The sequence below is a fragment of the Spinacia oleracea genome, chromosome 4 (assembly GCF_020520425.1).
Source record: "Spinacia oleracea cultivar Varoflay chromosome 4, BTI_SOV_V1, whole genome shotgun sequence".
NCBI classification, from domain to species: domain Eukaryota; kingdom Viridiplantae; phylum Streptophyta; class Magnoliopsida; order Caryophyllales; family Amaranthaceae; genus Spinacia; species Spinacia oleracea.
The window spans coordinates 140,570,702-140,597,246 of NC_079490.1; the positions used below are offsets into that span (position 1 = coordinate 140,570,702).

At 36.5% G+C, this 26,545-nt stretch overlaps 1 protein-coding gene across 2 annotated transcripts; it reads right to left on the reverse strand.

Moving 5' to 3' along the window:
* Positions 1-12: 12 nt before the first annotated feature.
* On the reverse strand, positions 13-26,545 carry LOC110792827 (uncharacterized). Of its 2 annotated transcripts, XM_021997645.2 has the most exons (12): positions 25,858-26,545; positions 13,641-13,978; positions 13,110-13,231; positions 12,909-13,021; positions 4,929-4,998; positions 4,806-4,836; positions 3,818-4,089; positions 3,178-3,432; positions 2,941-3,042; positions 2,722-2,772; positions 2,492-2,582; positions 13-586 (listed from the first exon to the last, which is right to left on the reverse strand). In XM_021997645.2, the coding sequence occupies exons 2-12, from the start codon at positions 13,807-13,809 to the stop codon at positions 411-413; spliced, it is 1,452 nt and encodes a 483-aa protein (XP_021853337.1). In that variant the 5' UTR covers positions 13,810-13,978; positions 25,858-26,545; the 3' UTR covers positions 13-410. The 2 variants fall into 2 exon arrangements, with proteins under 2 accessions (XP_021853337.1, XP_021853339.1); XM_021997647.2 differs by lacking the exon at positions 13,641-13,978.

Genomic DNA, 26,545 nt, shown 5'->3' on the forward strand with positions numbered 1-26,545 from the left:
AAAATTCAAGGATTGAAAGAAAATATGAATGAATTAAGAGGTTAATTATAAGCTCATACATTCCTTTGGTCTGCCAATTAGCAAAAATATTTGCATACTTGCTCAGAGATAAACCAATTAGGTGATTATATCAACGGAAAATACCCACCAATAATAAACCTTGAAAGACCGAAAAATCCTATAATATTGGAAAATTATGCCAAAGACAAAAATTTCTCTATGTCGACTGCATCACCCCTCCCTCTTCTAAAACATGGGTGGAGAAATGTTTCCTTCGAACTGCACTCATGACAAACTCATAACCTAGTCTCAAGAAAAATATTACTCTATACGCCAAAACTTCTGTCAATCAAAAAATGGGACAAACTTCAAAGAAAAGTGAAAGATAATTTTCTATCAAGGAATTTTGTTTATTGAAACTTAACACTATATGGAATATTAGAACCTAAAATTTGAACAGGACGCATGGAAGAAAAATAAGGTGCTGATAGCTGATGAATGTGACTCGGCATTGTAAATGATTGTGGTCCATTGGCCATTAAAGGAGGAGTCATGGAAACTGACAGTGCTGGACCAGCTAAAACACCTGCAAATGAAAACCAAAGCATAATATAGTGAAAAAGTCATTTTACAGTAGCAACAAATTATCAACATTTCAAATAGAAGAAATTTGTAATTGCAACCACATCTCTACAGCCCAAACCCTACTGCAAAACACAACCTTGAACAGAAAGGAGGCTTTTCATTTCTTTTCTCACAAGTTATTTGTTGGGGACATTAATTTGGACACATGTGACATTCATTGTGCACCAAAAAAGCACAACTACATATGTAAAAGAACATGATGTTATGATAAAAGAACATGGATACATTCTTACATATCTCATGTTCTTTTATCATAATAAGTTAATAACATGTTCTTTAAAATATGCACTTGTGCTCTTTTGGTGCACAATAAGAGTTGTGTACATGTGTACATGATCTAATTTGCGCATTTACACCACCAAGATATGTATGATAGAAGGGACTGACTCACCAAGTAGCTGCAGACTCCATCCAAGGGGCGTTAACAAATATATTTTGGGAATAAAAAAGAAAATCAATGCTTAACTTCAGAGAAGCAAAACATAGCACATTGAATACCACTTCTACTATGTCCATAGTACTGCATGTTTTTCTCAGGGAATCAGCTAGTATGCCTCTTTGTTAATAATTAGGGAGGGAAATTCTCATTGGTGACCTCCTACTTTTGTACTTTCTCAATGGTAGCCAAAAAGGGTTCTGACTATTCTTGATAGCCCTCCTTTCTTAATTACTATCTAATAAAGCATTACTAACCTAAATTCGACAAAATTACACACTTAAATCCTAACCATGGTTAACCTACGGTTAATCACACATTCACACCCACCTTCAACTTCGTGGACTATTGAATTGTGCATATGTTTGACTATATGCCTTTTTAGTGAACTGGAATGAAATGGTCTTTGTGCGAGTTTTGAGACATATTCTGTTATCATGATTAATAAAAAAAAATTGATGTGTTATATTGAGTCTTTTCGTAAACCTGTCGGACACGAGTACGTGCCCAAGTCCCCGAGTCATACCCAATTCTAGAGGATCAAACACAAGTATATGTCCAAGTCCCGAGTCATACCCGAGGATCAAACACGGCTACGTGTCCAAGTCCCCGAGAGTCCCAAGAATCAAACAAATTAGAACAAGAAATTACTCTTAGATACTGCAACTGTATTCAGGATTTCATTGATTCTTCACATTATAAGCATATTCAACTTCTCATTAAGGCACTACAGTAGAAGCATATTTTTCTCTTTAAGAGTTGGGCAAAGTGGCAAACTCAAAAGCAAGTGCGTAGGTAGATTTGTCTTTTACCCGGATCAAATAATAGTGTGTGAGAGACATGTGGGGACCACAAACCAAGTAAGGTATGAGGCAAACAAATAGGGACATCCATTTATGGTATACGGCCATAAGGGGAAATCTTTTAGGGACGGAGGAAGTAACATATAGTGCAAAAAGACACAGTTTGAGTTTGATGTCAGAAACATCTAAATAGGACTTAAGAGCTTGGCTTCTACAAATGCATGAGTCTTAACCTACGAATAATAAATAAAGCTATCCGAAAAGGTCACCTCTCACCTCACCTCAGAATAGACAACTAATTTAGTCACTGGAAACTAAAAAGGTCATGATAAAGCTGCCTCGGTCTGTTATTTAAAAAGGTCCGTTTGTTTCATAATGTTTTCAATCAATCATATAATTAGTCCTATTTATTCATACTTGAGTGCCTACATAAAATTTATCACCCATATTAGACGAGAACAGAAAAACGAAATCTTCCCCATGTAACATTCCTGGCATATGCTGAAGAGAGGGAGAGCTTAAAAGAGTTAGATCTAATATTCTACAAACATGTAAATATTCATTATCAGTGCAGAATTCCACCTATGCAACTCAATAATTCTCATACCTTCATTCTTGGCAACACCAACATGGAATGGATGTGAGGCCAATAAGGGATGTGAAGCTTGTGAGAGAGCTGCAGGAGCCTGAATCACATCCTTCATACCAAAAGTAGCCAGTTTAGCATGCAGAAAAAACAAATATAAAAGGACAGAAAGCCATCAACAGCCCCAGTTTACAAGAAAGGAGAAGCAAATAAAAAAATGTGATTCACATGATCACATTTTTTAAACTCACATGAGTAACTGGATGAATATAGACAAACTGTCCAGGCCTTCCAAATATTCCCTACAGGAGTTGACAAATTCATTATGTAATTAAGTGAGAAAAAATCTATAAGAAAAGCAAAAGCATATTTGACGTTGCTGCTTAAAGCTGAAGCCGAATAGTGCATGGAAAATTCAAATTTTGCATCTTAATTGAGATGTAATTAAAATAGATGGGCATATAACATACATTTTGGGGATTAGAATGTACATAAGAAGGCAAAGCTTGGATTGGTTGGTACTGTCCACCATGTCTGATAGGTTGTGCTCTCGTGACCATATGACCAGCAATCTATAATAAGGATAAACAGAGTTAACAGAACATCAAGCAATATCTACATTAAACATACTTCTCAAATGACTAAAATGTAATATTCAGGCAATTTTTTCCTTAGAGAGTGAATCAAGAACAACAGATTGTACATACAGATTGATTATATTGAAGACCATTGTCAGCATTCATTGCTGTTGAAGTAGCATAAGGAACAAACTTAACAGGCCACGATGAACGTGATACACTAGGTCTGATTCCAACTTCTGGCTGTGCCCCAGCTACTTGTACTGCAGGAACATTGTTGGGTACATAAGCAACACTTGGAGCTGTTGGCACCGGAGGTGGTGTTGATCTAAAGTTAGGAAGAGATGGGGAGAAAACTTTTGCACTTGGATTGAGCTTGGATTCCTGAGATTTAGCATGAAAAGGGAAAAAATATTGTGAAGTAAATAATTACTAAGAAAGAAGACAGATGATAATATGTGAAGCTCTCAAAGAAAATAAGACCAATAAATTGCATACATCATCAGTATTTAAGTATTTATATCACACGTGCACAAGTCAATAACAATAAGGATCCTGTCGGAAAGACCCACAGAGAACATTTGTGAAAAAGGGAAGCGGTAACATTTTGTAAATCCCTATTTCAAACAGGGTAGCAATAAAAGGAAAACTGTAAGTAACAGGTACACAATCAATTCTATTTAATTGCTGCTGGGAACAGCGAGAAAGGCAAATGAAAACAGGATACTGACTTCCGCCTGGAACAAGTAAAATAAATCACCCTGTTTACCTTAGCAGTCCTACTTGGAATTGGATTTTGAGGAGCCCTTTCTGTTGAAACTGCCAAAGGAGTACGAGACGCCTCCGAATCTGTTTTTGAAGAATCGGAAACCTCTGAAGCAACAGATTCTGTACATGTGAATTCTTTATCAAGGAGCTGATTTGCATGATTGACATCCATTGTTGCATCACTGACGGACAGCAATCCATTGGCCATATGGTTGATTACCTTCTTCTCGTGATTCTCCTTGTGAACATTCAGTTTATTGTAGGTATTATTCACTGGTAGTATGGCATATCAGATTGTATTAGTCTTCACACATGGAAACAAGAAAAGAGGGGGGGAGGGGGGAGGGGGGAGTGGTGCCAGAACAGACTAACATTGAAACAATATCATAAATCACCAGAAACTAAGCAGGTCATACCAGATGGGAAAATGACTCAGTCAACAATGAATAAAGGCCACAAATTGGGACATAAAACAACATCAAGGGAGATGGACATAACAACAGAAAAAGGGAACAAGGTCCAGCAGCTGACTAAAGAGCGGGTAAGTTCTTCAACAGAGGCCAAACATAATAGTGTTAGATAAGTGAAACAAGGAAAGATAGCTACGGAAAAGTTTCAAAGGGCTAAAAATCCATTAAAGTTATTAAAAACTTATAATAATAGTAACATTAATAAACAAAACTTTAGAGCAAGCGTCTGCCATCAAACAGTACAAGATAGAATTATATGTTTGGTAGAAGCTACCCCCATCACCTTATCTCCATTCATAGGGACTCAAGTAAAGGTTGCAGGCCTCCCTTCCCAGTGAAATAATCAAGCATCAGTATCCAGTATCTCATGATAGATTTTCTGCTTTGTTGATTAGGAAAAGAGTCTGCAATCTAATGGGTTTTTCCATACATATAGTCACTAAAAACATACTAAGTTCTCTGGGAAGAAAGAAGAGAAGCTTATACTGAAGAAAGATTGGAATGTATAATGGCACTTACAGCTTTTACTTGAACCATTGACTTTGAGAACCTGCATAAGAAAGTGATAACTTGGTTACAAATAGCTAAAAGCAAGCAAATGTCCAAAATAGGAGTATTATATTTGTTCAAATGAATATATACCTCCTTCAAGACCTCAGAATGATGGAGGGCACCATCTTCTTCCTCTTGAGTCATGGCTACCCCAACCTGACTGTCAATACAGAAGAAAAGAAAATCATGAATATGAGACCACACTCTAGTTAAAAATGGCTTACTTAAATACCAAAATAAAGAGCCAGTTAACCTTTGTGCTAAACATCAAACTTAGTCTAACTTCCTCTACACTCAAACTCCCCCCACCCCTATTCCCCCATTTTTTCATGTACTCTAAAGTAAAAATAATAAGAGAACCCTGCAACTTGAAAGGATCCAAAAAAAAAACATTGAAACCTCAAACATTGACCTCAAAAGAAGGGGAGGAGGATCAACCCTGCGAATCATGAGTTCTAAACTAGGTAGCACTGATACGGATACGGGAACAGATACGGGGACGGAAAACGGCAAAACCAAAATTTCTAAAAACGGGTACGGCTTGGATTCGGCAAAAAACAAATTAAATAGTATATATTACAAATACTTTTTGAGTATTTTTAAAATACGGTTTTCGATAACATAATACGATTTCATTTAAATTGAAAAAAGTACATATTTAAGCTTTAATCAAAACTCAAAAAAATAAAAAACACTAACTGAACTTTAAAATAAAGATAAAATACTAAAAATACAAGAGTTCTACGGTGTTAAAAGGTAAAATAGTACTCGTAGCTCCTATATAGATTTATAGTTTCTCAAATAAAGTAAAATATTAATTCTTTATAAATAAATTCAAAAATAAACAAATAAATAATATAAAGTGGACAAATGTTGACACTTGACAACTAGACTCCTAGTAGCACTACAACACCAAAAACAACCACACGTAATGTTTAAGGGGAAAAAACAATTAATCCAAATTTATGGTGGATCCCACTTCTAAAGTTGTCACCCACTTCTCCTTCTTCTTCCCCGCTTCTAAAGGAGACGACGATCGACGGCGGATCCGAAGAGGCGAAGAGTCAAAGGCCGAAGCTTCCTCGAAGTCGAAGAACAGTCGAAGCTTCTCGAACTAGCTCGAAGTCGAAGAAACCAGAGAAGAGTAGAAGACTCGAGAAAGAACTCAAGAAGCAAGAACTAAGAACCGGCCAGCGACCGGCGAGACAAATGGGCAAGGCAAAACGGCCGGAGCAGCCACCAATGACGCAGGAGAGAGAGAGAGAGAGAATTTGCCCCAATTTGGTGAGTTTGAAAAATAAACCCTAATTTACGAATTTGGGCTTCACAACCACCATAAAACCTCTGGATTCGCGATTTCAACCCAAAATACATACCCACCCGTCCCCAAAAATGAACCCAAACCGTACCCAAATCCAGTCCGCGTACCCACTATTCAGATTCGTCTTGGGTACGTTTTTGGGCCGTACCCGTCCTGTACCCGTACCCGGTATGGGATACGGTACCAAGGAGGCGTACCCGGGCTTCGTAGGTTCTAAACAAACCATCTCCAAAACCTACGGAGAATCCTTCCACATTCAAAAGCTTTCAAAACAATCTGATTCATCTGAATTCCACAATAACAAACCCCTTCTAATAAAAGTAATCCCTGGCCATATATACTAAAGCGCAGTTTGTTTTTCCTCCAAAACCTTGCATGTTTTTATTCTTTTTTTATATTTTTATTTAATGCTCTTTTAAAAATTAATTACAAACACTCATTTATATTTCTTGAAAATAATAATGATTGTAAAATATTTGATGCAGAGTAATTACTACTCCCTCCGTCTCTTTTTGTTCTTTACGTTTGGTATTTTGCACGCGTTTTAACGACTAATTAATGTGCATTGAGATTCCTATAATTTTTTATTTAAACAAGGCAAATTACGTTTATTTATTATGTTTTCACTTTTATCAAAATTCTGATATATGAAATGAGAAAATTTTAATTTCCCAATGGAAAAGTGTGAGATATTAAATGATCCGATGAATCTAATTGGTTAAAATAATCATTTTGAACATAATTTTGATCGAATATTAAAACATTTATGTGATAATATAAAAAGAAATGTAAAAAATATTTTGGGACACCCAAAAAGGAAAACAACAACAACAACAAAGCCTTAGTCCCAAAATGATTTGGGGTCGGCTAACATGAATCGTCATAGGAGATCGTCAGTGTCACCAATCAAACCAGAAAGGAGCAGGAAGTAAAAAAGAAAAACCAAGGAAGAGAAAATGGAATTAATGAAAGTAAGATAAGAGAAAAATGTATATATATATATTTATAGAAAAAATACTGTACTACCTCAGTTTCAAAAAGATTTTTACAGTTACTATTTGCACGGATTCCAATGCAATATTTAACTACTAATATATCGAATTTCGTATGTGAAAAAATATAAAAATTTGATATTCTGAAAATACATCCCGAGATCAATCTAACAAGATCTTACATGTAACGTTTTGATGTATATAATGGTGAGAATTTACGGTCAAAGTTTTTATACTTTGGACACATTTTCCAAAGCGTAAAGAACTTTCTGAAACGGAGGTAGTAAGAGATAATAAAAAACAAGTAAAGTTTAAATTAAATGAATAAGTAAAATAAGTACATTTCAAAATAGCAAAAATAGAAAGAAACAGAAACATGGAAGCTGTATAAGTCAAATGAAGCCATCAATGTATATTCTCTCCCTCCACTCTGTCCTATCCAACGCCATATTTTCCTCAATCCCAATAACGCTCAAATCGTGCTCAATCACCTTCCTCCAAGTTTTCTTAGGTCTTCCCCTACCCCTTGCAATTCTATCACTTGGCCACCCTTCTATCCTCCTAACCGGGGCATCACTTGATCTTCTACTTACATGCCCAAACCATCTTAAACGATTTTCCATCATCTTAAACTCAATCGGTGCAACCCCTACTTTCTTCCTAATAATCTCATTCCTCAAACGATCCTTTCTTGTATGCCCACACATCCAACGTAACATGCGCATCTCCGCCACATTCATCTTGTGCATGTGACAATGTTTCACTGCCCAGCATTCCGTGCCGTATAACAAAGCCGGTCGAATTGCAATGCGGTAAAAATTTCCCTTCAATCTTTGGGGCATGCCTGGATCACATAGGAACCCCGTTGCACCTTTCCACTTCAACCAACCTACTTTGATTCTATGCGCCACATCGCCATCCAATTCTCCATCCTTTTGGATAATAGATCCTAAATAACAGAACATTTCAGACCGTCGGACAATTTTCCCATCTAAGGTAATCGCCCCGTCTCTCAATCTTAGACTCCACTAAACTTACACTCCATATATTCCGTCTTGTTTCTACTCAACCTAAAACCCCAAGATTTTAAAATTTGTCTCCATAACTCCAACTTACTTTCCACTCCTTCTTTTGTTTCATCAATCAACACAATATCATCTGCAAACATCATGCACCAGGGTATACCATCTTGGATTGACCTCGTCAATTCGTCCATGACTATAGCAAAAAGAAACGGGCTAAATGTGGATCCTTGATGCACTCCAATCGTAATGGGGAATTCTTCGGTCTTACCAACACTAGTTCTCACACTCGTGCTAACTCCCTCATACATATCCTTGATAATATCAATATACTTCCTCGGAATTCATTTCTTACTTCATGCCCACCAAAGAATTTCCCTTGGTACCTTATCATATGCCTTCTCCAAATCAATGAAAACCATATGTAAATCCTTCTTCTTATCCCGATAATTCTCCATTAGTTGCCTTATAAGATGAATGGCCTCCATAGTCGATCTCCCAGGCATAAATCCAAACTGGTTCTCCGAAATTTTCACAGTTCTCCTCAATCTTTGCTCAATAATCCGTTCCCAAAGTTTCATAGTATGACTCATTAGTTTGATTCCTCGATAGTTGGCACAATCCTGGACATCACCCTTATTCTTGTACAAGGGGATGATAGTACTTTTCCTCCACTTTAATGGCATCCTATTACATCCTCAAATCTTGTTGAAAAGAGTTGTTAACCATACAACCTCTCTCTCCCAAGCATCTCCAGACTTCGATAGGTATACCATCGGGCCCCACTGCCCTCTTGTGTCCCATCTTTTTCAGTGCCATTTCGACTTCACTCTTTTGAATTCTTCGCATAAAGTCTAGGTTAACCATATCCCGAGGGATATTTGTATCCCCAATATCGCGCCCTTGATCCCCGTAGAACAAGTTATCAAAGTAGAACTTCCATCTATCCTTGATTTCCTTATCTCCCACCAAAACTTTTTGATCAGCATCTTTCACACATTTAATCCTCCCGATGTCTCGCGTCTTTCTATCTCTCATACGAACAAGTCTATAGATGTCTTTTTCCCCTTCTTTTGTATCCAATCTTGCGTAAAGATCCTGATTCACCTTTGCTCCTCTCTTACGACCTTCTTTGCTTCCCTTTTAGCCTCCTTGTACTTCTCGTAGTTCTCATCACTTCTACATTTTCCTAACTCTTTATAGCATTCTCGTTTGCTCTTTATAGCTTGTTGCACAACTTTGTTCCACCAAGATGTGTCCTTACTTGGTGGCATGATTCCTTTAGATTCACCTAGGGCCTCTTTTGGCACTCCCTTTATGGTGTGCTCCATTCTTGTCCATAATGAGCCTGTATCCAAATCCATATCCCCGGCCCAAATACCTTCACTTGCCACCTTTTCCACGAATTTTAATTATTGCTCCCCTTGAAGTTTCCACCACTTGATCCTAGGCTCCACTAGTGGTCTTCTCCTCCTTATATAACTTCTACCTCGAAAATCAAGCACCACAAGTCTATGTAGGGTTGCTGTACTCTCACCCGGAATCACCTTACAATTGGTGTAGCACTGTCTCAAACCATTCCTTACTAAAAAGAAGTCAACCTGACTCGTATTATCTCCACTTCTATAGGTTACTAGGTGAGAGTCTCTTTTCTCAAACCAAGTGTTCATTATACCCAAGTCATATGCCAATGCAAAATCCAAAATAGCATTTCCCGCTTCATTCCGCTCCCCATACCCAAAACCACCATGAATGCTTTCAAATCCATCGCGACTCGAGCCTACATGTCCGTTGAGATCCCCACCAATGATCAGTTCCTCACTTCTGGGGACACGTTGCACCACTTCTTCTAAATCCTCCCAAAATTCTTGTCTAGTTGAAGCATCTAGTCCTGCTTGTGGTGCATAGACACTCACAATAGTTACAACTTCATCCCCTATCACAAGATTAATACTCATAATTCGATCACTCTTTCGGGACACGTCCACTACATCATCAATATATTCTCGGTCAATAAGGATGCCTACCCCATTCCTACCCCTAATTTTTCCCGAATACCAAAGCTTATAACCCCATGGAGCTATTTCTCTTGCCTTGTTTCCAACTCACTTAGTCTCCTGCAAACAAAATATGTTAATTCTCCTCCTTCTCATAACCTCTACTACTTCGACTGATCTCCCTGTCAAAGAGCCAATGTTCCAAGTCCCAAAATGCATCCTACTACCCTTACCCTTACCCTTACCCCTGCCCTTACCATGAAACCTTGGATAGTTAACACCACCCTGAGGTGGCGCGCCGCTTCCGGGCGACGGCCTAGCAACCCTTGCATATTTTTCACTACACCAGGGCCTAGGAAGTGTAGCGCACCCTTGCATATTTGACACCACCCCCATGTGTAGGGGTGGCGCGCCGCTTCTGGGCCACGACCTAGCAACCCTCACATATTTTTCACTACACCCGGGCTTAAGAGGTGTAGCGCGTCGCTGAGAAGGGGACGCCCCCACGATATTCCATTGTCGATTCATGTCATGATATGTGGCTTAGTTTTATTGCTGGCCTCCACCAACCTACCGCACCCTCCTCCTTTATCCGGGCTTGGGACCGGCAGTGAATGCCGCATACGCGACACTTACTCACAGGCGGAGTAAAGAACAAAAAGAGACGGAGAGAGTGGGTGACTCTCTTTTATATGTTGCATCTAAATACAATTGCTTTTTTTAGTTGTTGGCATTGAAAAACAAAATTATTAACTAATGTTCACTTTGATTACGCATTGCCACTCATATTAATGTAATATTTGAATTAAACCGTGCAATGCACGGGTGCTAACTAGTATTATAATCGTCAAAAGCAATCACTCGACTAGCCTCCTAGACAGATGGCGGAAAAAAAGAGCGACAAATAAAGGGGAAAATAATGGAATCTAATTTCTTTATATTTATTCAAAAAAACCAACTCCAATTATCCAAGACTAAGATGGCAAGTATTCTTAAGCATAAGAACTACACTCGGGGGGGGGGGGGGGGGGGGGGGGACCTATTTGATGCCTTTTCCTTCAATTCCTTCAAGAGTAAATTATCCTTCCATTAAGATACCAACAAATTCACACAAATGATCAAGGAACTGAGGAAGTAATCAAACATTTATTCCCATGTGCAAATCTTTTACATGCATTCATCAAGGAATAAAGGAACAAAACATTATATTAATCATGCAAAAGGCATTTCAAGTACCTTATATGCAAACCATGAGTTCATAAAAAGAGGTAATATCTATTTTTTCTCCCGTTAATCAAACTCCCAAATCATGCAACACGAAAGAATGACGGAAACATAAGGGGAAATATTTAAATTAAAAGCATCAAAAATTCGAAACACATATTATTAAGTTACTGGATTTGAAGGGACACAGTGGAAAATGGTGATGATTAGTATGCATAATATCCATCAGATGACACTAGGTCAGTACAGTTTGAGTTGTTTGATGCAGCTGTAAATCATTAACATCTTTTCTTCCTTTTTTTTCTTTTTTGAAGTGGGGTCCTTACAACCTTGAGCGGTATATGACAATTGGTATCATGGTATGAAAGGTGACCTTCCTATAAAAGGTGCACCATGAAGGAATCTTATAGGCTATATGTAGTTTTTGTTTTCCCCTATAGTCCTATACTTGGATTTGTACTTTGGTAGCCATCTTAGAGAGAAATTCATTGCAAGTTGGTGAAATATTTAAAGAAGAAAAAATAAATAAAAAGAACAGAAGAACTCACTGACAGATCATCCAAACTTACACCACGAACACAGTGAATGAGAAGAAGGATTGAAATTATGCCACAGCTCTGTTAACATGTCAAGTCGGAATCACAGCTCTTATTTTAGGTCTTCATTCATAACGAAGATTACATCTAAGAGAAAGCTCAAAGCTTGATTTGGCATAAAACAAACTTATCAGTTTATCTTATTCATATTGAAGGGTTGTGATATGAATACCAACTGATGAAATCTACAGTGCTTTTTCTTACTCAAAATTGCAATTTATTCATAGAAGTCTCTCTTAAAGTCTTACTAAAAGACTTTATGTTTATACTGTGGAAGCATTATGTGGAAATAGCTCAGAAGAACCTCCCTAATTGTGAACAACTCTTAATCAAAGAAGCGCCATAAATCATTCTTCTCGAAAGAGAAATGTTCTTCCAAACATTCCATATGCCAACTCCTTTTGCCTTATTGTATAGTAATCTCAAACACTGGAATAGAAGTATGTAAGCAATCAGATCCTAGTAAACCCTACATTTTTGTAGTTAACAAACTAGGATTGTGAAACTGGTCATTTATGCTCTCTCAGTACTATCATTGATACTCACCTGGTACTGAACATCAAATAGAAGACGAAATGAATACTATAACCTGAATATGGTGATTCAATGCTTCAACAAGGACCACAACTACAGCTACACCTCCACAATTTTGGCACTTATCCTCCCATACTAGCATAATAGAACCTTTACAGTTGTACTTTGCTACTAAACCTTCATATCCTAAGCTCCCTCATTCCTAGAAATTTCAAGTTAACGTTGCTACAGTATATTTATCTCCTCTTTAATGGATAAGAAGCTAAGTAAATTGATTGCATAAAGGTTAAAGAGCTAAGAAATTAAGAAACCTAGACTGAAAATGGAGAAAGGAAATATTTGCAATGCTCTATGCCATAGTTGGCTGAAACATAGTTATTTTACCTCTTCTGATTCCTCCAGTCATCTGTCAGTGCAGCTCCATTCTCATAACTTCGAGAAGAATCAATTGCTCCAGAAACAGTTCCATCATTATAGTCAGCCGGAAGCATGACACTCTGTACAGAGAAAGAATAAAACCAATTAGTCTGATGATTTAACAGCAACTGAAAATCTAGAACAACACAGTTAAGAGACTTGGAACACCTTGGCAACTACTTGAACAAGATCTCCAGGAAGAACCACTAGAGTATCTATTAAACCACCATTTGACACATTTGCAGTATGTGTGCCCTTCTTTATCATCCTGGCTTTCTTCAAAGCAATGCCTAAACATAGAACCAAAGTTGGAATTCGAAATCAACATTCAATCCCACAGCAATCAAATAATATCTCACATTCAATCCCCATCCCAAATCCAGCAATAGAGAATAAACCAAAACCAATACTAACAAAATAAGTTACAAAAATCACTCAAAAAAACACAATAAATTCTCCTAAAATATCAATAACCCATAAAACGCAGATCCAAACAATCATGATCCAATTGAATACTAGCAACACCCGGATGAATTTTTTACAAAAAATTTCACACCAAAATCAAAACCCGGATGCAATGTTATACGACAATGATCCAATTGAATACCAGCAACACCGAGATGAAATTATTTCTAATGCTAAAACTCCAATAAATTTGAATTTTATTTGTAGAAGATGAAAAAGGCAGCAGAAACGGACCATAACCCTTTTCAAAAGAAGCAGTGTGGAAGATTCCAGAAAAAATAGAGCCATCTTTGATGTGAACCTCAACAGGAAGGCCAATGATGCACATGGTGGTGAACAGCAGAGCTTCGCTAAGTGATGCTGTTGTCGTTGCTTCTTCTGTGGATTCTCTCATTCTCCCCATTTCCTTTTGGAGTTTGATTTCTTCGGCAAAATTGGTGATCTTTCCCTTTTTTTCTCTCTCTTATGATGAGTGGGGAGGAGAAGGACAGGGAGGAGGTTAGTCTTGCAGCAAAGATCGGGCGTCCTCTATTTCTTCTGGGTGGCGCTTAAGGGTCTGGAAAATGTTGAAACTTGAAAAGAGACGCCTGGTTAGTCGGTTTTAGACTATGCGTTCAATTTCTATTTGCGCAGGTATCATCGAACATCAATAATAAACAGGTGCCATTTTTTAAAAAACAGATGTCATTTTTCAAAAATATACTCCGTAGGTCATTTTGGAAAAGTAAATGCCATTTTTAAAAAACGGATGCTATTTTTAAAAAAAAGTTGATTTTGTCCTTTAGCATTTGTCTTTAGCCTATTTTGTCGTTTAATGGGGTGATATGTATTTTGAAATACATATCAGATATTGATTTATACTTCCTCCTCCGTCCCTTTTTACTAGTGTATATATATATATAAAGGGGAGTTTTTTCCAAGAGCATTTACAGCGTTCACGTAGGATTGTCCAGTCACATAATCAAATATTAATTTTATTTTTAAATGATAAATAATGAGCTAAATTGAATATAATGGGAATCGGTCAAATACTGGTAAAAGACAATACTCCATGTTAATATTTGCTAGGAGTCTAAATAATACATAAATACTTAGTAAAAGATAATAATAGATAAATTTTATTAGGAGTCAACTACCATGTTCTATATAATAATACAGCTACATTACACACACAAACAAAAAATATCTCATTAACGAAGGGTTATTTATGACGGGCTCAAATCCCGTGTTTTAAGTGAAATATTCTACGACAGTGTATCTAATTACTGACATGATCTATATATGTGATGAGGTATTATAACGTCCCTACCCCCTTTCACGACGGGCTTGTGACGGAATCACATTGTAATTGTTCTTTTACAACGGGAAATCCTGTCATTAATACCTATACCAATAAAATAGTAACAAATCATGCATTCCCTATACAATTTTAATGTAGTGACTCATGCATCGCACGGGCTTAATTCTAGTCTTATATGCACGTGATACCTGCGAGAATATATAAATAAAATTTAAAATTGTGTTATTACAAATAATCAAAATAAACAATAGTCAAAAAATTGTTCACAAAGTTCATCTAAAAAAAATTAGAACTCGTATTGTTTGCTACTAATCGGAAAAGTGAATACTACATTTTTAGTGTATATTTTGATGCATTTTAGTACTTCGTATTTACTACTAATCTTGAAAGTGAATATGTGTATTATTTGCATATTTTTACCGAATAATTATTGTCACTAAATAATTTTGCTTTGGCTCTTTTTTTTCCCAATCAGATCGCTTTCCTTAAAGGTTGCAAATTTGCATTAAACTTTCCCTAAATCTTGACACTAATTATTAGTTTTTTTATTTAATATATTTTCATTAATTAAATTGTGAATGATGGTACTATAGACTATTCTATAGGGGGACACCAAAAGATCATTTACCATAATGACCTCAGAAGTTCCCTTATAGAATAGAGATTCTTTACGTATTTCGGTTTGAATTTCTCATTTTAATCTTTACGTTTATGATATTTTCTTTTATATTGTAACATAAATGTCCTTAATATTCTGTCAAATCGTGTCAAGTTAACTTATTGGGACGTTAAATGTCTCACACTTTCTCATTATGGCATTAAATCTCTTCCACTTTCTTGATGCCTGATTATGGATAAAAGTGAAAGCATTAATTTGCATTGTTAAAGTGAAACAAAAAAACAACCGTTGCACATATTAATTATTTATTAAATCTCGTGCATGATACCAAACACAAAGAATAAAAAGGGACAGAGGGAGTAGTAATTTTCTGTTTCTCAATTTATGCATCATTTTTCCCCTAAAAAAAATTATACATCATTTTTGCTTAAAACCACAAACAAATTAGGAAAATTATTGATAATACCACATATATTATTGGCTTCTACCAACAATACAATTAGGCCTTGTTTGGTGATTAGTGGTTAGCGGTAGCTAATTGAATTAGCGGTTTTGACTAGTTGGTTGGATTAGCAATTTGTATAAAAGTGTTTATGATGTGTACCATGATCGCGAATTCCATTTTATCTATCAGAGCTATCTTTGCTCTGCTTCACTAGCACGTGGTTAACGAAGTATACTGGTTGTTAAATCTTGTTCTTTTCTAGAATCAGACCGATCGCCACTATTTTGTTGAAGTTGAGACGTACAATTATAGCAGATCATTTAGCTCTGGTCTAGCAATTGTCGGCATGCTCTAATTCTGCAAATGCTTTTCTTTGTTCTTCTCCCCACTTAAATTCTTTGTTCTCTCCGAGCAACTAGAAGAATGGAAGATATTTGTCTGTAGACTTACTAATGAATCTTCCCATGGGACCATTTTTCTGATTAACCTTTGGATATTTCTAATATTCTTCTGGTTTGGCAGGTTGATGACTTGCCTCGACCTTTTTTCGGTTGGCATCGATCCCTCTCTCACTAACTAAGAATCCCAAAAACTTAACCGAATGACTCCAAAAACGTACATTTTGGGTTTAACTCGAATTTTCTCTGTGTAACAAACCTTTCTCGAAGATCCTCTATGTGGTCTGCCTCTGCATTACTCTTTATAATGGAATCATCTACATGTATATACTTCAACATTTGTTCCTCTCTTTTTTTGCAAATATCTTATTTACCAATTTTTGGTACGTTGCCCCTACGACTTTTAGTCAGAACGACATTGCCTTGTAATTGTAGACTCTTGCTTTTATAATGGTAGTTGTCTTATTTCGATCTGGCTCGAAGACTGGTTTAATGATAACCCGAGAAAGCGTCCATGAAGCTTAGAATAACATGTCCACTAGTTGGTATATCCTTGGAAGTGTATAGAAGTGATCCCTAGGACAAGCCTTGTTTAGGTCTGTGAAGTCGACGCACATTCTCCACTGATCATTGCTCCTTTTTAAAATCACCACATCATTAGCTAACCATTTTGGTAGTCGCATTCTTCTATAAATTTTGTTGCCAACAACTTGTTAATCTCGTACGGGATATAACTATGTTTTTCTCTACTAAGAAGGTCCCCTTCTTTTGTCGCACATGCCTTAATTCTGAGCTAACTTCAACCTGTGCACCATGACGTTGGGGTTGATATAATACCTTGTATTTTTCTGAATTTATAAATATATTTAATATATTTATAAAGTATTTTCACGAATTTTAGAATTTAAGTCGCAATTAATATGGATTTAAATGTATTTTTAGTTAAATAAAATATTTATTATTTCTATTTAATTCCGAAATAAAATTAAATGTATTTATTATTTTATTATTTAAGTCGGGAAATTTATTGGGTCGTATTTCAAAACAATTTAAATTCAACTCTGAGCCCAATCCAGACTCACTGGAGAAGCAACTGGTACAGAGGTATCATCGTTAATACTCCGACTCCCAACAGTTGGAGGGGTGTTCCCACCTCCTAATCCGAGAAACAACTGGTACAGATGCCTCATCATTAAAATTCCGACTCCCATCAGTTGGTGGGGAATTCCGACTCCCATCAGATGCCTCATCATTAAAATTCCGACTCCCACCTTCGCCCAGACTGGTATAGACTAACTCACATCAGTATCAGTTTGTGAGGCAAACTCACCATTTTGCACCTTTCCATCTCCATCCAGACTTATTGGAGGAGTTGGGTTCAAAGGTTGTGTCACTTTCAACCACAAGAGGCCTGCGACCAGAATACGGGCATTAAAATGAGAGCAAGACATAGCAGGAGTGATTTACTAGCCATGTCTGCTACCCTAATAGCATATGATCTGGTAGTTAACATGTACTTTCTGGCTATTTATAAGGAAATATGTACTCGTATAATAATTTCAGAAGTCGTTTGTTCACGTAAAAGGAATTACAGCATGAAATGAGGCAAGCAGCTAAATAGCAACTTGTTCACTTCTTCAAGTTCTTGTTCAAAATGCGCAAATAAATAGGATCAGGATTCATGCATCATGCATGACAATATTTTCAGGGCATTCAGCTGAATTCAAGACACAACAACAATCCTAAGACCGTATGCATCAGAATATACTACGTATTAAGATCACTAGAACTCCTACCTGGCATTCTGTGGAATGCAGATAACCAGTCTTTGCAGATTTGCAGCAATCCAAAGATCATTTTGTCCTCCCTGTAGTTTAACAAGGAGAAAGGATAAAGATAATGGATTCATTATCTAATGAAAACACGCCAATAATCTCAAAATACTATCATGTGGAGCAGCAGCTAATGGCAAATGTGCTATGGAAGGCAACGGAAAACTAAAATAGGTTGTTACTTCAGAAGTACAAAAGCTTGTGAGATAAATAAGATTAGTGAAGGAATTGCCCTAAAATTCCCAAAATCCAACCTTCCCAATCCCTAATCCGCACCGCTGAAACCTCCAAGGTACATGGTTCAATTTATTAATTGTTTGAAGTTTCAGTAGGATATTTATCTAATTCTTTTAAAAAATTTAATGTTTAATTTATGATATGGGGGAACTTTAATTTTCCTTTTTGTTGTCAATTTTGAAGAACTGGGTTTTTTTTTTTATAATTTGATTGGTGTTTCTCCAAATTGTAGGCTAAAGCAAAATCCCGAAGTCATGTACAATGTTGTCGGCAACTGTGTTGGCGTAGAAAATTGGTATGTTGTGTTACCTTTATGAATTTGATTTCATGAAATTTATTTTTAGTTTCCCGGCATTTGAAATTGAAGAAAAAAACTGTAATTTGGATTTGGTAGATTGTAATTTTGTAAGTTGATATGACTTTTCTGGAAGTATTTGTGTCTTTGTAATTTTTCTCAGTTATTCTAAATGTTTTGTTTGTTTAGAGAAAAATAGGTTGTGGTTTGTGAGTTCGAGAATTAAGTAGGTAATTGCAAGTTTTTGGGGTTTCAGATTTATCTTCTCTCAATTTCTGTTTTTTCTAGGTCTTAGTTACTTAAAATTTGATTTTTAGGGGTTTTTGGTGTTCCGATTCTTATCTTCTCTCGATTTCTGAATTTTCTAGGTCTAGGTCTAGCCGTCTAGGTATATAAATTTTGATTTTTTTGGTGTTTCATATTCCAATTTTTACTATAGTTCCTCCATTCTTTATTTCAATTTCCGCAATTTGGGAGCATTGTTGAGATTCTAATTTTTACTATCGTTACTCCCTTTTCTAGCTCCCTCCCTTACTCTTTGGTGTCTGGTTGTGTGTCATTTTTCACATTTTTTTTTGTAGACGTTGAGTTCTTGAGGTTGAAATCTACAGTTGATGAAATGGGTGACGATTCTCTCTTTTTCTCTCTCATCTTATCAAACATATACACTAGAGAGCTGGTAAATACTCTCAAACTTACCCTTTATTTAATCTAGTTAACTGACTTCCTTCTTGTTGTCTCTCGCATATGATTATATGATTGCTAATTCATTGGTTTATATTTAGTGCATTGGAAAAAGTAACTGCGGTTTATGAGTGGCAGGAAAATCTAAATTGGAGAAAGTGTCTGGTGATCTTAAAGTGACATATGTGTTGCTTGATTTTTCTAAAAACCATCCCTCTCCTCTCTTCCTTCTATGTCCCTAGGTGTTATGTTTTGATTGGTTCATAATTCATTCTCAATTTTCAGACATAGTTAGCTGAAGTTTTTCATGTGATAGATCAGTTAGAAAAACACCAGGTTGAATATGCACTTAGAGTTTGGGGCATGTAAGTATTTTGTTATGTATGCTTATAAATCAACTAGGATACTGTACTTTTGCTTTGCAATAGATCTCTCGGGTAGCTACAATTTAACTTTATAAGGCTCAATTGGAGTTTTAATTTTAAGTATGATGCTTCATCTTGACTGTGAACTGCAGATGAATAACCTCAGAGCGTTTACGTAAACAATCAGTTGTTGTAAAACAAAGTTGTTTCCACAACATCTGGTAGTTTCCATACCCCTATCTGCATGTTTCCATCAAGTTTTGGCACTTTTTAGTGTTTGATTAGTTTTGTAACAATGTTTTTATATTCCCTTGCCGTGTTTCCCTCTTGTCCTTCTTACCTTGGTGCTACTTTGGGTAAGAAGAAGTTACCGGCTTCCACCAAGCCTGTGGCATATTGACTCATGGGTCTCTTTTATATGAATTATTGTTTATTGAGCTATCACTGACTAGAATTACTAGATGGTATATTGGTTTGGTTTAAACCACTGCTAGCTGATTTATTGTTTATTAATGTAATGAGCGATTGTAGGGGAATATAATTAAACATACATAACATGTGCGGAACATCCCCAAAGCCAGGAAACATGTATAAAGCACAGATTAAGCATACTTACTTTTGAAGCGTGTTTTCCCGAGTTTAGTATCAACGAACACGAACAAAGAACTCCAATTGTCGTTCCTCTATTTGGTTCACCGACACGTTCAGATCCGTCTTGATAATCGTAGCTTAGAAAACGTTCAAGAGTGTTTGCTTTTTCGGGAAGAATAATTTTTTGAGTAGAGAGCAAAACTGAACGTACGTAATTTCAGAATTAGGTTTAGGGTTATGGAAAAACTGATTGGGGTGTGTGAAATATAACCTAATATTATATTTAGTGTAACCGGCCAAGACACAAGGCCTTGACCGGCCACACACACACACACCGCACAGCAAGCCCACGCGCACAACGCACCGCCGGCCGAAGCCCACAGAGCAGCCGAGCAGCGATGGGCCATGGGCCTCGTTGCTTGCTCGCTGCTTGCTGTCGTGCTTGTGCGCGCACTCGTGGCCACACGGGTTGGCTTGCTTGCTGCGTTGCGAGCTCGCTGGCTCGTTGGGCCTTGCGCACATGCGCGCTTGGCTTAACGGGCCGGCAGCTCGTATTCGCGACGTACGCATTACGGCTATTATTTATCGTATCGTACACGACGAATCACCGTCATACAATTGATACTATTATTCGTTTCGCCCAGCTTACGAATATTTGCGATACGATATACGATTCCGATGCTAGGTCGTATCGTATATTACGTTTTTCCGAACTAATTCCCAAAAAACTATTAAATGAATTTCCGATTCATTTAATCTGGTGATCTGTTACATGTCATTGGTGTGACCTTATAGGTTCAGTCAAGAGTAAGCTGTGAGCCTAATATGGATTAGAACTCACTGATCGGAAGCATTGCTCCAGCTAGCTGTTCAAATCACTTGATCTTACTGAATTAATTGTTCGCAATTAATTTGAACCTTGGTATTAGACTTAATGCACCTTGAGTGAAAGACACATTTCCTTCAGTCTCCCACTCGTCATTCAGACAAGCGTGCATCCACATTCCTTTGTCGCTTAGTGTTACTTGCTGAACATAAGGTAAGATCCAAGCCATCCTTATTACAGAAGGTTAAGTATAACAACCCGCTCTTAACGAACTGCTAATTAGAATTACTTAATAGCATTAATCAAACTTAGATCTTAACCCACAAGGAATAAATCTATAATATTCAATAACTCTTCATATTAATCTTAAGAATATTCACACAAAAACTATTACAACCTTATATATGAAATTCAGCTAGCATATATCTCTTTTTGCATTCGCGATCCCTGATTCAACTTCCAGCATTAACTAAACCTGCAAAATCACGAATAGGAATCTGCCCCCACCAGGACAGGTTCAAAGAACAAAGTCAGGGAAACTGAGTACACATTACCCAACCTGAAACTCATTTTAGTGGCTTAAAACATAATTTCGTGAGTTATTTATTTCAAAGATAAAATCGATTCAATACGAATCAAATCATATTCAAATTAAGCTCAGTAACCAAATTGCAATAATTTAAAGCACTTGAAACATTGAGCATAACTTGAAGTTCATAATTGATAAATAAATCAAGCAAGGGCTTGGACTCAATCACTAGGTGATTCCCAAAGATCGTAAGATTTATATTTTCAGAAGTCCTCAAATCCATTTTTCAACGTAACTAATCTCATATGCTTTGAAAATGAATCCATCACAAATTCTCAACTCGTATCTTAGAGTCTACCTGAGCTTAAACAACTAACACAGCTTAACTAAGACTAATTCTCCGCTTCCCGATATAACATGGAGAAAATCTTCATGTTGAGGCTCACCTCCAAATCACACATATACATTCCTTAATTTGGGAACAATAAACTCAATACGATTTTCTCTCGATAATTTATTTTGGAAATAATATCAAATAGTAATATCAAAAATGTATTTCTTAGAAATCCTTGATAATTCAAAGCTTGCACAAGATCAAAGATTTAAGAGATATTTGCTTTTTCTGGCGAATCATTTACATTTCAAATCACACACATTAACAAACTTCACAATATTTGCTACTTCTAGCATAATCAAACACATTTTATATTTTAAACATATATATAAATCGGGGAAGAGAACACGAATAGAGATGGGTTGAAGAACCACTGTCTCCAAACTTTTAGGGGTCGTCACCCACCTTTTCACACATGCTTGCAAGACTTTTAGGACATGTCCCCACACAGATGTACAGATGTACATTTACACAGATGCACATTTGTGCATTTACACAGATCACACACAAATACACAAGTGTTGTTCATGACCGTTGTTAACGACTTCTTCCCCACTAAAACACATTTGAAAACTTATCCAATAAATTGAGGAAATATATATTCTCACACTTACTCAAAGTCTTGTATCACAACAAAACATCATTTGAAATCTTAAACACAATTGAAAATATTGGTACAAACCATACTTATACAAGTTATAAATTTGTCCAAAATGTTCGCCTAAAGATCATAATGAACTACTCATAACTTTTCACAAATTTCGTGTACGTGATTCTTGAAAAACGATTTTGAACATAGTATATATATAAAGTCCAATATTCTTAACAACACTCGAATATAAATTATACTTTAAGGCAAATCATATTTCTTAAACTTATCACAAATCATACTTCCCATCTCAGATTTTCAACTCACTATTATTCCATCGAAATCCTAAGTCTCCATTACACAATTGCACATTCAATTTGGTTTGTAACACAAATATCACACCTCCAACCATTAGCTTATTAACACAGTAGCAAAATAATCTCATATCCTTTTAATGCGTAATTTTCATAAAGTCTGATCACTTATAAGTAATCCTAAATGAATCTGACTTCTCAATAAAATACTATACCCAAACAAGCTTAGTAGCTCAATCCGTACCAGTCAAACTTAACTTCATGTTCCATTGCACATGGTTACGTACAAAACTCTATCACATAGATCTTATAACTAATTCTCATTAGGGTTAAAGTATAAAACAATATATAAATCCACAATTTAATCGTAATGAAATATAAATTATTTATATTATTTTATCTTATTCAAGAATAATCTTGGTCTTTCAATTTCAAACATACTCTTTACAAAAAACCATATAAAGATCTCAAACGAAATAATTTAATAAAATGTTGAGCTTCCCGACTCGATAAAGGATAAATTGCTAAATATAGGTCATACTTTGTAATTCGGAAAATCAAGTAACTAACTAAGATACATAATATATTGAGTAGTTCAAAAACTAGATTCTAGAAGATCAATTAGTTTACTTCCTATGATTATCCAAATCATAAAAATTATTTCAAAAGTGTTTTGTTGTAACGAATCATTTTCGTCATATTCGAACTAAAATCATACAATAACTGGTATAGTGGTGAAACCAGTTTAGCGATAACTTTAACGGTTTTTTCATGAAATACCCTCGAGGTTTCATGTAATGCACCAAATACACCTGCGTGTTTCAAAATACATAATATACCCCTATTTAAACTTATTTGCACCAAATGCCCCTGAACTTAACGGAAGTCTAACGCCGTTAGTAATTAACCTCTAATTAATCTAATTAACCCCTTAATTAACCTAATTAAACCTAATTAACTCTAAACTATCCTAAACTAATCCTAATAACTACCTAACTACAACAAACACCAATCCACCATTGTCGTCCTAATACCATAACCACCGTACCTGCAAACACCTTCGCTGGCCCTTGCGCCACGTCGGCATACTCCGGCTCCCTCGCTTGACATGTCAGAGCCGCCGACGCACCTCACCGTCCCCTATTCTTGCTCCCTATTCATGAACCCATGCCTCCACAACCCAACCCAATTCTGTTAACTCTCCACGAAGTCTCTCATTTTTCATCTCTCCACCTTTACCCCATCACCATTAACACTAAATTACGTGTGGGCTTCGTCGAAGTCGAACGCCGTTGCTGCTAGTAGTGGAGGGAGTTGTGAGCTTTACTACGACAATGGTGGAGGATCTGGGCTTCGATTAAAGGACATCCATGGTTAACTACCATGGAATTGGCTTGAACGAATGAGAGGGGAAGGGATACATTACAAGAAATCAGATAACAAATCAAACCCAATTCTAATATGAAACCACACAACACCAATTTACAAGAACAAACCAAAATAAAATTAGAACATCCCAAATTCAACCGCCTTCAAAGTACCGTCGGGAACACAAATTTTGTTTTTCCATAATCCCATTATTTGTGCTTAATCATCGCAAATCATCACAAATCATCCCAAACACCAATTTTGTTTTTCCATAATCCCATTAATAGTATGGGGAAAGAGAAGACAAGATGAAGGTTAGGGTTTGATCAATTAGGGGTTAGGGTTTCTGGGTCTTCAGATTGGGCGTTGAGGGTAGAAATGAGCGAGCCGATCCACCATGCTTGGGCCCACATGAAGTAGCGTAGGTTGGTTTGCCGGCGGGGTTTACGGGGGACTTTTGATTAAGGGTGGTGGCGGTTGTGGGTAGAAATGAGCGAGTCGAACCACCACCGTCGCTGCCTCTGCTGCGGTTCCCCAGGTAGGTGGAGATGGGCGTGGAAGTTCGGTAGTGGTGGTGGTGGGAGGTCGGTAGTGGTGCCGCCGGTTGGGGTAGTGGTGTCGGGTTGGGATGCTGGAGAATGGTGATGTTGAATTGAGTGATGGTGGGAAGGAGGAGGAAGAGAAGCAAGGAGATGAAGTTAATTAGTTAATTGGGGGCTAATTAGTTAATTAGGAGTTAATTTTTTAATTAATTAGGTTTAATTAACAGATTTGGGGTTAATCACTAACGGCGTTAGACTTCCGTTAAGTTCAGGGGTATTTAGTGCAAATAAGTTTAAATAGGGGTATATTATGTATTTTGAAACACGCGGGTGTATTTGGTGCATTACGCGAAACCTCGAGGATATTTCATGAAAAAACCGTAACTTTAATCATAACATAAATAAAGAAAATAATAATCTCATAAAAATAGTTTGTAAATCTTATTATAAAATTATATGGCTCAAATAATAGTTCAAGAAAAGCAAAAGATCGAGTACAATTGCAAAGGAAATATATTTGTCGCTTATGAATCAATCGATAGTTCTTGCTAAACCTTATTAATCCCAACAGAGGTTAATATATATTAGTCACACTCATATTTCTCTAATCATGTACTCCGTAGGTTATTTCAAAGTTTATCACACCATAGCTCGAATACTTAGAAAGATGCTCAAACAATATTTATCAATCATACCAACATTATAATTACACTAGCATAGGCTTGCCCATGGCTTTCTATATTGCAAAAGACTAATATCTTCACAACCCATATCATTCTTATGTAGGCATAAGTATTTGTAACAAAATCTAACATCAATCGTATACCAAACACACGACCAACTTTCACAAGTCTCACCATCAAACTCACAAATCTCACAACCGCATGGTCACAAGTCTCATGTTCAAATCAATCAAAATATTTCGATTCATAACAAAACATTGAGTTCATTGAAATTCTAATAATATAAAGATCCCACATATTTTTACGAAATCATAATAACGTAACACTTTAAATTAATTCAAAAGTCTTATTCTTAAATGTAAATCACATAATTCACAAAATTCTTAAAATCTAGGAAACACAAGTCATAAATTTTACAAAGGTGGATGGACAATGTGTACCTTAAGCATATGACAATAATACTCCAGGAGTACGATCTCAGGTTCATAATCCGATCATCACCACCAATTTCATGATACCCGTCACTGATACCCGTCACTCCTTTGCTTGAACTCCCAGTTATATATCCATAATTAAATCTTCATAATATACGCATGAACTTAACTCTTTAATAAGCTCCATATATTTACCTTAACAAGGGTTATACTTCCCTAATCACATCAGAGTTGAGATATGCAACAACAATGAATAGGGGCATCAACAACAGCTCATAGCCAGCAGCAACTACCAATTTCAGATGATCATATCTCCTAGAATAAGGATCCAAATTGAGTGATTTTTGCGCCTAAATTCATCTACGCAAAGAGATCAACAACTTTTATTTAGAAACAAGGAGCGAAAAATGAACACAAGATCTTAAAAACATTGAAAACAGAAGCTGGTGCGGAAAGCAACAACTGCAGTAGCAGCGACAAGAAGGGGCATATCTCCTACAATACAGCTCCAAATTGAGTGATTCTTGAAGTAAATTGATTAAAATTTCAAGGGCTACAATTTTCCTGAAGGAAGAATTGACCAAATACGAGAGAATGATGGAGGTATTGAGGAAAACAGAAACGGCAGCAGTAGAGCAAAGAGTATTATATGTTTGGGTTTTCTCATTTTTTTTTTGTTGGTGAGACTAATTGT

What these genes read in the sequence shown, in the direction of transcription:
- LOC110792827 (XM_021997645.2), bottom strand. Translation starts at nt 13,809, where the DNA reads ATGGGGAGAATGAGAGAATCCACAGAAGAAGCAACGACAACAGCATCA. An exon ending in TACATTCTAATCCCCAAAAT is followed by an intron (nt 2,773 to 2,940) that starts GTATGTTATATG and finishes CAACTCCTGTAG; the next exon opens with GGAATATTTGGAAGGCCTGG. An exon ending in TGGTGTTGCCAAGAATGAAG is followed by an intron (nt 587 to 2,491) that starts GTATGAGAATTA and finishes TTTCATTTGCAG; the next exon opens with GTGTTTTAGCTGGTCCAGCA.